Here is an 11,722-nt window from a genome sequence, read left to right as displayed (position 1 = left end):
TTTCTAGTGGTGGTGTGAGTGGTTGCAGCAATAAATAGTACAGGTCATGAGCCACAGAGGTTAGCACTACTGGCACTTGCCCTTCCACCACCAACTTGTGCCTCCAATGGGTCTTTGTATGCCAGAATTCAACAGAAGACCCATGGGTCATTTCTTTGACACCCTGATTCAGACCATTTGATATTTAAAATGTGAAAATGCTAAATATGCCATTTCCAAGCTCCTTTGGAAAATGTTGCTTCTGGTTTTCAGGACCAGAGATGATCAGATTATTAAAAGAACTAGTAATCTCAGAAAACAATTAAAACCTATCTGAAGTAGTTCAACCCCACCATTTTTAGAAGTCAGTCCTTTACAGCCAGTGTGTATGATATGCAAAAAGCACTTCTTAAAATTGATACTGAAGGTATTCTAAACATCTTTTAATCTCTTTTCAAACATTTTTAGTCTTATTTTTCTTTCTAATTCTCTTCTTCATTGTTCCACTCATGAAAAGACCTTTGTTCTTGCATGTTATTTTCTACGTGTGAATGCTGTGATGCTTCTGGTGTTGGAGTCAGTGCTGGTGCTGCTGCTGACATTGATCCTGATGCTAATGCTGATCCTGATCCTAATACCAATGCTGATCCTCTTTCTTCCTCTATGGCTCTCAGTGACCCTTTAGAACCTGATGGCTCTTCTTTGGAGCTCCTTGCAATTTTTGATTTCCAGAAGGCTTTTACAGATTCCCTAAAATGGAAGAAACAATTGAACATACATGCAAGTTCAACTAGATATTCATATTCTCTTACACAGAATTTCCTGTCCCTTTCCAGGAGAAATCTAAAGGATTCCTTTGGAAAGTATTTCTGTCAAGGCTACCCTAGCTAGAGAAGCTGTTGAATCTACCGTCCACTAGCAATATAAATATTCTAGTGTCAAAAAATTGAATTAGCTCATCTGAGCATCAATTTTACACTGAATAGTATCATTCCCTGATCAAATAACATTAAAAGTACATTTATATGCTGTCCACCTACCAGTGAAGAATTATGAAAATTAATGCGAAGATCACGCCAACACAAACAATAACTCCCGTGATCAGAACAAACACCAGAACTACATCAGCTCCTGGTCTCTTTGATCTTCTTGTTTCCAATTCTTAAAAAGGAAGAAAAGGAAGGAAAAAAAGGAAGAAAGAAAGACCATGATCATTCTGGCTCAAACATCTAGATAAGATGTTAAATGGAAGGAAAATCATTTTGAAAAACAGAACTTGATTCTTCCTAACACCTTGTACAAACCCTTAGTACTATGAAAAGCAAATCTAAATCAGAATAGTAATATTTTACACCTACTATGCATAGGTGTAAATGACTGCAGAAGATTCAAAGCAATTGGAAAATGAGGGCTCTGACAGACATGGGGGGGAAAAACCCCCATGGTTTACCAGAAGCGCGGCGCGTTAGTTGGACCCGGCTCCGCAGCATCTGTATAGATCAGATGCTTCAGTGATGCTTTTTTGGAGCTTTTATCTAAAGCTGATTGAAAGCACCTGATCCATACAGACGTTGGGCGAGCTGGGTCCAACTAACAAAATGCCTCTTCCGGGCGTGTGGTAGGCTTGGTGTGGGAGCATGCCAAGTTTTAAGTAAAGTGCCATTTTTTTCTTCACATATGCAAGCAGCCATAGTCACTAAAAACACTGAGTGGCTGTAAAGGATAGTAAATTAGAAGTTGCAATGCAATACAATATGGTGGCAGGAAATTAGGTAAAGCAATCCTGAGCTGTAAAAAGGACCATCACCTGACACAAATCATACGTTAGGTAGTCCATTTCTATGCAGCCCTAGTAAGATCATACAGGGCATACTGTGCATAGTTCCGCACACATCAACATGCGAAAGGTTATCAGAAAATGAAGGGAATTAAAAACAGCACAATTTGTTAAGTTACTAATACTGACATAAGAGTACAATGAAACTATGAACACATCAGCTAGGTACAGACATTACATTTTTATCAGTATAAGTGACCAGAAACCGGTTTATACCCGTAATAGAACAGAAGTTCAGCACACACAGACTAGCTTAAAAATGGCAACACCCAATCTAAGATTTGCTCCCCCCAATCAAAGAGCAAACATGTTCTGTTCGCTACTGATTTAAACTATGCCGCTTACAAAAAAATGCATAACTTAGATCGATTCTACCTTGGGCTTTTTGAATGTCTGTACCTAGCCCTAGCTGAAGCTACCAATAAAAACAGCTGGAGATGGAAGGAACACGACCAGATTCAGCCATACTACGTCCTAGTTCCTTATTTGCGTAGCTGTAACAGGCAGGTAGCAACATCAGTTCTAAACCTGGGATTCCCTTTTTAGGGAGATTCAGCAGCTCTTTCCCCCCTTGTGCCACTATATAGCATAATTAGGACAGAGCACCCAAGGAACTGGTCAAGAATGTCTAAGTCAGTTGATCATGTGTCAGTATAGCCTCAAACAGGTACAAATAAATTTTTGGATGATCATTTGGGAACTTCTGTAAAAATTAGATTATGTGCAGACTAACCAACCCATTACAGTTGCCTATAGTAGGAACTAGCAGTATATGATGAGTAACAGCATATTTATAGCCAAATAAATGTGAGTGGATTGTGAGGAGACATGCTTTTTTTTCAATGACCACACTGCTGTTTACTGAGGGAATAATAAACGATGGTTTTCTATCTGCCAGGTACCATGAAAGATGAACAGAACCAGTCAGTCTAGAACTCTTCTGAAAGCAAGGAGAAAGGAAAATAAGTCATGGCTGTTTAAAGTGCTTTGCTGATAGGGATTTCTCAAAAGAAGCCTCCCTTCCTACAAAAGCAATTCAAGAGTTTGAATACTGGGTGAAAGAATTATTTCAACCCATATTTATTTTCTTCATTTCTAAATTATTGATATTTGAGGCTTATATTTACAAAGTGGTATGTAAATACAGTAACACAAGTCCATTCTTCACTTCTCATAAGCTACTAAAACTGTACATTTATATTTCTTCATGCCTTACATTCATTTGGATTTCTCTGGTGCAAAAAAATGAGTGGTAGCCAATGGTAGGTACAGGAAGTATCTCAGTCTGTTTTACTGAGGTGAATGAAAAGTCTTGTCAGGCAAGACTGATTTATCCAAGAAGCACTGTAAGGGAGAGTACATGAGGCTGGAAATTTTCTTAAAGTCCACTTCCACATAACTGGTTGCCTTTCCTGACTTTTACTAGCAGTGAGAGGAGAAATCCTGTGACCTATTCCAGCTGACCAAGCAATAGTGACCAAATAGTAGGTAAGGGAGGAAACTCTTTATCCTAGCTTACATGTTTTCAAATTTAAGGATTTACTTATTGCTTCTGTAAGAACCTCACATTGTTTGTAACATCATTTTCTTTTATATCTCTTTGTTATTGACAGGTATTTGTATGGCACTTATCACTACAGGACCAGTTGCTCATGTACAATGCTAATAATCTCAGGAAGAATACTGCTTGTGCTATGGTAAAATGTTAACTATTTAAGAACTGCTATGGACTTACCTGCTGTGGTATATACTGTATATTTTACAGAGGCAATTAGGTCATCATTTTCTTTTGTGTCACACTGGAAAGCAACTGGATGGGTATCTCTGTGTACCTCCAGAATAGCCGAATCATTCGGGAGAATAAGTGCTTGCTATATATATTTTTAAAAAAAGATAGATAAAAAATACTATAGACATATATAGCACTGTATCAATGTTGTACGGAAATGTGCTTATTTTACTTCAGAGACTTTTTCAGCATGTTTCCCCAGCCAGGACATCTCTCCCTGAAGTCCCCTTCCATCTCTATTCAGTACATACTATTCAGCAAATGGGAAGGGAAGTGTTTGTGACCCACTGACACCCATTCACAACCTGTAGGTTTGGAAACCAAGATTTATACTCAAAGAAAGAATAAAACTGGTTCTTTCTAAGTTACTTTACAGAAATTATTGATACCTTAAACAACAAAGGAAAACTAGTGTTCTACAAAAACCACCGGAGGGAAGCATATGGAGGGGACACACACTAGTTTTGGAATATTAGTCTCTCAAAGAGACACTGCAAGATCCCATTTGTGAAGAAAAGATAGAAAGAAAATACTTGAACCAGGAGTTTGTATGAGATGAATGAAGCATTGAATAAATACACTAAATACATTAAACTATAGGTCAGTTACTCACCTGGTCTGGAACTAACATTTTCCAAACATAAGTAAATCGATTTTCAGGAGGTACAAAAATACAAGGTATCTTCACGCTAACCAGGCTTTCAGAAATGGGTTTACCCCCTGAAGAGGAAAGTTATAATAGATAGATCATTAACTGTCTATATAAGCTCTGTGCATCCCGTAAAGTTCATAATTTATCCAGCAATAAATGTTATTTTGAAATTATCCTTCCAATTAGAATAATTTAAAATATCCTCAGTTTGGTCAAATATTTATAACTTCACACATATCTACAACATTGAAAGAGGAGCAGAAAAATGGTACTTTACAAGGACTTGAAATCAAACACACATCAGTACAGAAATGAGATTTGAAATGTTACTAGATTGCTTAATAGGGTAATTGGAGAGTAGAATGCAATCATTTCATTCCACTTCCACCACACTCACAAAGAATAAGGCTGTCTGCCTTGAATAAACACATTCACTCTAAATCCTGGTATCACAGGGATCTACTTACATCCACAATCTGTTGGTCCTCTGCATTCTTCTACACGAACAATACATTTTGTTTCACTCCCAGGGCAACCATTGGTTAATAAAGTTTCTCGAATGCCAATCCCTTTTGGGGGGAAAAAAATTAAAAAGTATAACTTAGTTTTCCATTCTTTCCTTGCTTTCAAACCCGGATGTCAATGTATTTCCTATGCTGTACAAAAGGCTCCTTTTCAGAGCACCTGCTAAGACTATACCTCAGATTTGTCTGGCAACACTTACTTTTGCCTTCTCACCCAAACCCTACAAAGTACACAACTTCTTATACTCACCATGTCACGCTGTATCAGTCATTCTTAATATTCTCATTTTAAAAGAATTCAAAGTGAAACTGAATGTAACATACTGCTAAAAAACAATAAAGTTTAAACATTTCAAACTGCATAGGCCTCTCAGTTCTCATGTCAACTGGTGCAGAAAACACTATATGGGTAGCATGTACGATCTGCTCTTAGCCCTGTGATGTTCTGGCCACTCTTAACTCTCATAGAAGTCAATCAGACCTGAAGGGGATAAATACCTCACAGGATTAAGAGAAGACTGAGTGCCTTGAATCACTTTACAATAACTTGTGCTGGCTGGATGAGAAACATTGAGAAACTTTTAAATGGATCCTATCCAGACATCCTCAGCAGGCTGATAGCCATTAACATAGGGTATCTTGCGAGAATGGGTGAAAAACATGTTGACTCCTCGCCCCTTGAGATATGGAGGGTTCTATCAAAGAGTGGAAGGCAGAATACCATAAATCTTGAAAGTTAAGGGAAATTTCTATATGTAATTCAACTGAATATAATAGATGTTGTTTCAAATATCATCATTTTAATAAGAACCACCTCACTGAACAATTAGAAACACACAGAACAAGCGTAGTATTTTCTTGGCAAAAAATGCACATGCAGTTCGCTGACATAACAAAGACTGTGACAGGGTGGTAGGGAGGGAATAATAAACACTAAAGAAGCTGCCATTATTCTGGAACTATTTGTTCACTAAATTTCAGAGACACAGGAAGAAAAGAAGTAAGAGCCTCCTGGAGTGTAATGATAAATGGGAAACTGATCTGAATACTGAATTAATCCCACTCGTGAAAAATAAATTGCTGTGACACATGTATATGATACCAATGGATGGATGTTAGACTATTTTACAGATGACATATATAGATTATGAAATGGTTCTTCAAGTGACAAGAGGATGACAGCAACACTCACTGGAACTGTCATAAACTAGGGATCATTATCCACTGCTGATAATGCCTCATTTTGAAGATGCAAAGACAGAGGGGAAAATGGCAATGAAGTGACACTTTTATTAAACACATTTCTCTTACTCTGGAGTTCTTTTTTCTTTCATTTTTTTGAGCCAAGAAAGAGAAGGCTGAAAAACTATGAACATCAAAAAGGCTGGTTTAAAAAACTGAGGCACTGCAGTAGCATTTAACAGGAAATAGCTTGACCTGTTTTAAGTACCTATTACAACTGGGGAACTCTATCAAATATGAACTAACTCAAAGGACTTCATCTTGAGATCTGCACTCTCTAGAAACTCCTGACTTCACTTTGGCTAGTTTTTCTTCCAAATAATCTTTTCCTTTCTCTCTCCCTTTAGCAGCTGCCAATTCTACAGACATTAATCTACTGCAATACTGGATGCATCTACACATGACACTTTAATGCACATTCACTTAAGTTAATGCATATTAAGGATGTGTGTCGACATGTGTGCACCCTTAACGCACATTAAAAATGGTGAATTTAAGTTATTCGTGCCTAAATTTGATACCTGCATTTGCAGGTATCAAATTTAGGTGTGAATAGTTAAAGCACATTAATGCATGTGTAGATGCATTAAAGCTCATTAACGCTGTGTGTGTGGACTGGACTAACTTTAGGCCCAAGTCAGTCCACACACAGTGTTAATGTGCTTTAATGCCTGCACATGTAGCCGCCTACCTAAACACATGAAATAGCTTCTCTGTTATGTGAAAATAAGGCCTTAGAGGGTCTACAAAGCTACAGTAAGCTCACATCTGGAAATACTGAATTCTAGCCATAACATTACCAGGAAGATAATAAGGAACTGGAGGAAGTACAAACAGCAATAAAAATGACTGAAGGCTGGAAGCATTAATGTAAGAATTAAATGTGCATAGTTTTTTAATAGTTCTTCTGAGGGGACTGAGATCGTAATTCTCAACCCACCAAGGCCTGACCATGGCATGTCATGAATCAAAAAGGCCAAAAATGAGGGACATAAAACATTTTCAAAACTCAAACTCATGAAGGGTTCATTCTTTCAATGTAAGTAACCTGCCTCACAACCTCTAAGTTGTGATTATTTAGTATATATGTAAACAATTTTAAGCAATTAATGTGAAGGGACATCAAATTTGGAGGGAGCATAAGCCACTTCTGGACTTGAGTTAAATCCCTCAAAAAGAGGGACATTTGTGAGATCTGCTAGAGAGATGAGCTATAACAAATTTTGCATATCTCAAGGTTGTGAGTATGAAAGAAAGTGATGTTATTTTGGGAGATATATGATCGGGGTTTAAAAGACAAAACAGAGAAATAGAACTATTAAGTGGGGTATCAAGAAAATCCTCCTGACATCCAGATGGACAAGCGTGTTACAATAGATGTAGTGAAAGCCCCTTCATTCCATACAATGAAAACTAGTCAGGAAAAATGTTACAAAATGCACTGTAGGAAATTATATCAGATTGGGGGGAGACTCATTAACTTATTTTTCCCTTTCTTTCTTAGCCCTACAATACTATGAGACAGCTTCTATTCATAACAAATGATAGAATATGCGAATCTTTTGCTATATGTGTGCTTTCTAAGCAGTGCAATTACCACTTCATTCCAATGCCTATCGTTGCACTAACCCCAGAGATGTCTTCTTTTGTACTCAACAGTTTCTTCCTATCTACCCACATCAGGATGATACCTCTTCTCTCCATTGCGCAATTTATAAATTGAATAAATGTAGAATACAGAATAGAGTACTGCAGACAAGCAATTTTTTGGCAATAGTGTATGTGGGAAGACATCTGTGAGATGCATCAGAAGATCTTTCATCTTCTGAACATCTCACAGATGTTCACAAATAGAGAAAATTGTTACTTTGGTGAAGGCAGCTCATGTGCCAATTAACGTAGGGAACTGGTTTAAAATAGGAGCTTGCAGGCTGTGAAATTAATAAAACAACAGATCTGACCTAAACTTCTAATGACAATCAGCTTGATTGTTTTTGTTAATTATAGTTATTGGAAATTGAAATCAATGAGAGGTGAAGGAGGGCAAGCAAATTACAACTGCTAATTTGCTACAGTTAGCACTTTTTTAAAAAAAAACAAATTACAATATGTTTTATTCATCTGCTTTGCTACTTACCACATGTAACTGTGCATGGTCCAAACTCTACTTGCTTGGGCACTGGAGTGGTGGTATTCAAACCTGAACATAAAGTCTGAAGTTATATTTCTAATACAATGAAACCTCTTCACAGGGGTGGAAATACCTAATTAACAGAAAATTAATTCTTAAAATCTGCCTTAGTAATTTTTAGCTGAAACCTGGAAAAAAAAATATTTTGTCCAAGTTTTTTTCTCTCACCGAATAAAACAGAAGAATTATTTCCAAACATATCAGAAAAGTGAGTGCAAATAATATTTACATTCTAATCTGATTTTCAAGTGAAAACATAGATAGATAATTATAAGTTAACATGACCTATCACTGAGAAGCAAAAAGTACATAAGCCTCACGCAAACTATAGGTCTTCCCTTAAAAGAGTTAAGCAAAATTCTCTCTAAACAATATTCAGTCAACTCATTTCCTAGCTTTTTCTGGCTTATGTATGCCTTCCCACATAATTTTTTTCCCATCACATTTCAAGGTCAGGTTTAGACAGCTAGCACAAGTGATGAGTCAACCAGGTACAGTATTTTAATTAGGTATTGTGGTTTAATCACTGTGATTGGGCGTCTTCCATTTTTCTGGTACTTCTGAGGTCAGGGAACGGGTTTCACAGAATATATAGAAGCAAAGGTTCACATCTCCATCTGGGATTCAAATCTGGATAATATATTTTATTAGTATTAGCATGCAAGTGGAATGCTTATAAGGATGTTAAAAGAAAGTTACTGTTTAGTAGAGGAAGTAAATAACTTAATGCAGTGCTTTTTCAAAGAATTCACTGAATAGACAATAAGTCTTTTTAATCTTCTAAAATGCTCAGAGACAAAGAAAGTTTATTACAGATGTTTTTACAAGTCTGTATTGGCAGTTTACCCTACTGAGCATACATTTTTCTGCTAACAAATATCCACCAGTACACATTTATTTTCTTTGTTTCTAAATTATTGATATTTGAGGCTTATATTTACAAAGTTTTATGTAAATACAGTAACACAAGTCCATTCTTCACTTCTCGTAAGCTACTAAAACTTTACATAACATTTATATTTCTTCATGCCTTACATTCATTTGCATTTCTCTGGTGCAAAAAAATGAGTGGATCCATTCCATTAGCAAACAGCATACATAAATATGCAACTGCCTCCATTGCTCTACACTAAAGGTTTGATACTACAGAGGCACTTTGCATAGTCCATAGTAATAAATTGATACCAAAATCTGATAACTACTTTTCCCAACATTATTCATGAAATGTCAAAATTATGCTCCTGTGCTATCCCTCAATGTCAGTATGGCTTTGTCATTTATTTCAATACCTGAGCTGTGTTAATCAGAATGGCCTTTTAGCATATGAACAACAATACTTAAAGAATAATTTCCAAATTTAGTTCAATGCTAATGAAAGACTCCAACCTATTTTAACAAGAAAAAGAAGAATTATAGATTCTGTCACTGGCCCCTCATGCAAAGTCCTATGGAAACAAAATACTCTTGCAAGAAAATGAAGTCTGGTTCTGGCTCTGATGAACCTTAGAAAGAAACTGATTCTTTTATAGATGTCCCCTAACTTCGGAAACCCTGCTTCCAGTTCACCCATCTTCTATTAAATCAGTGAGAGCTATTCACTCAACAGCTTTGGCTGCTCTCAACTTCTCATAACATAACAGAAAGACAGAGATGTCAGAAGTCCTGTCTGCAATTAAAATATAACCATGTTTACAAGTGACTGTGTTCAAACTTTATTGTAACATGGTTTATGCTTGCTTGTGCAGTCAGAATAAACGTAATCACTGGTAGGGCAGATCTTCCACTGGTGTAAATTGTCAAAACAATGGTGCTATAACAATGAAAATCAGCTAAGGATCTACCCCTAGGAATCTACTTTGGAAAATTTGAATTACAGAAGTCAAATCTTGAGATGACACAATGAGTCTAATGTGGCAAGATGTGGTCATGTCTGAGAGGAGAGGCTGCAATCTCAGAGACACAAATGGGGGAAAAAACATTTTGGTCACTATTACTTGGTTTGAAAGCAACCAGGAATGCATTATCTTCAGAAATTCCTAACAAAAGGAGGACAACTTTACTAAGCAAAGAAAGCAAGTATTTTCTACATATAGAGGAAGCCACACTATCTTCTCAACATGCTTTGTATGATTCAGTAGCATCACTGTAAAACATGTTACCAGCAGGACTTTTTTTGTCACAAATGGACAATGCTGATTTAATCATGAGGAAAAATAGCCCTGAATTGAAAAAGTTATTTTATTTTCTAAATGCTAACATTGCAACTCAACCTTTAAACGTATTTCAACATGGAAAACTTCCTGAGTTTTAATTAGCAGAAATCACTGGCCATAACCTCATCCTGATCTCTACCCAAGTCTATTAAAAGAAGGGCAACAGGATCAGAACCAGCGACAAGCTCTGAAGAACATCGTACTGGATATAGCCAGGTTCTGATGCAGCCTTGCATCTTTGTTTACTTGCATTTCTTCACTAAATTTTCTAAACAAAGCCAAAACTTTAAGCAAAAAAAAATGTAAAAGCAAAAGAAACTATTGATCCCTATAATTATGTAAAATGCCTGCTTTGGTTTGCATCAGATGAGGATAAAAAGGCCCAGTGTCACCCCTATGCAAAGAAATTGATGCCTGTAACTTCTATTAGCATTAATAGGAGTTATATATGTAAATCCCACACACGGAGATGAGAATGTGCTAAAAAAACTGCATTTACATTCCTGTCATTGGCCCGCAATTAGCTTCAGCAATGTAAAAGCAGCTCGGATTCTTCTCTCCCTTTGGCATCCTTGTGAAAAGAACCAGGCAGAAGAGAAATCTGCTCCGCTATTCACTCCGTGCGTGACCGGTCGCATCCCCAAATGCAAGTGGTTTGGTTTATTTGGATAAACACTTTTTAACAACAACAACAACAAAAACCCCTTGATGGGCTTACTGAAGAGTTTCAGCCAAGGTTGTTCAAAGTCAAGGCTGGGAAGGGAGAGGAAACCAGTTGGGGTTTCAATCCTGGGCTCTGCCTGAGTGCTGCCTGGAGGGGCGAGTCTCGTGGCGTGGTAGAGCTAACAGGAGCGGGCCCGGAGTTACGGGGCAGCGGGGAGGCGCTGAGCCCGCCCTGCCTGGGGCCAGGGGATCCTGTCCACAGGGGGAGGGAGGCCACGGGGAGCCCCGCGCCAGGCGGGAGCTGCCTCGTGCCTCTCGCTGGACGCCACCTGCATCCGGGCTGAGCCCGCAAGCTTCTCACGCGCGGATCCGAGGGGCTGCCAGCTCCCTCGCCCCCGCCGGGCCCACGTGGGGAGGCTGCACAGGCCCCTCTTCGCTGCTCCCCGTGCACCTGCCCGCTGCCTGCACCTGCGGCGCGGGGTCACCCCATTGCACAGGGGGCCAGGCCGGGAGCGGGCTGCCCCTCACCAGGCTCGAGGAGCGTCACGATGGGCTCCACCACGGCGGCGTCCAGGGCAGAGCCGCTGTCGTTTTTGGCGCCCGCCGGCTCGCTGGCCAGCAGGCTCAGGAGC

The 11,722-nt window shown here is 38.5% G+C and overlaps 1 protein-coding gene across 1 annotated transcript in view; it reads right to left on the bottom strand.

The window, feature by feature from the left end:
* Positions 1-417: 417 nt before the first annotated feature.
* SPACA1 (sperm acrosome associated 1) overlaps positions 418-11,722 on the bottom strand; it is a 114,506-nt gene continuing 103,201 nt past the window's right edge. Inside the window, exons 2-8 of the mRNA XM_006024582.2 lie at positions 11,619-11,713; positions 8,161-8,223; positions 4,725-4,826; positions 4,219-4,325; positions 3,552-3,687; positions 1,020-1,140; positions 418-729 (exon numbers count right to left, since the gene is read on the bottom strand). Coding sequence (XP_006024644.1) covers positions 462-729; positions 1,020-1,140; positions 3,552-3,687; positions 4,219-4,325; positions 4,725-4,826; positions 8,161-8,223; positions 11,619-11,713 — 892 coding nt within the window. The 3' untranslated portion in view covers positions 418-461. The remainder of the gene's footprint in view (positions 730-1,019; positions 1,141-3,551; positions 3,688-4,218; positions 4,326-4,724; positions 4,827-8,160; positions 8,224-11,618; positions 11,714-11,722) is intronic.

This window comes from Alligator sinensis, unplaced genomic scaffold (assembly GCF_000455745.1).
Source record: "Alligator sinensis unplaced genomic scaffold, ASM45574v1 scaffold658_1, whole genome shotgun sequence".
Lineage (NCBI taxonomy): Eukaryota > Metazoa > Chordata > Crocodylia > Alligatoridae > Alligator > Alligator sinensis.
The sequence above is the reverse complement of the archived record's forward strand: the minus strand, read 5'-3'. Positions and strand labels throughout refer to the sequence as shown.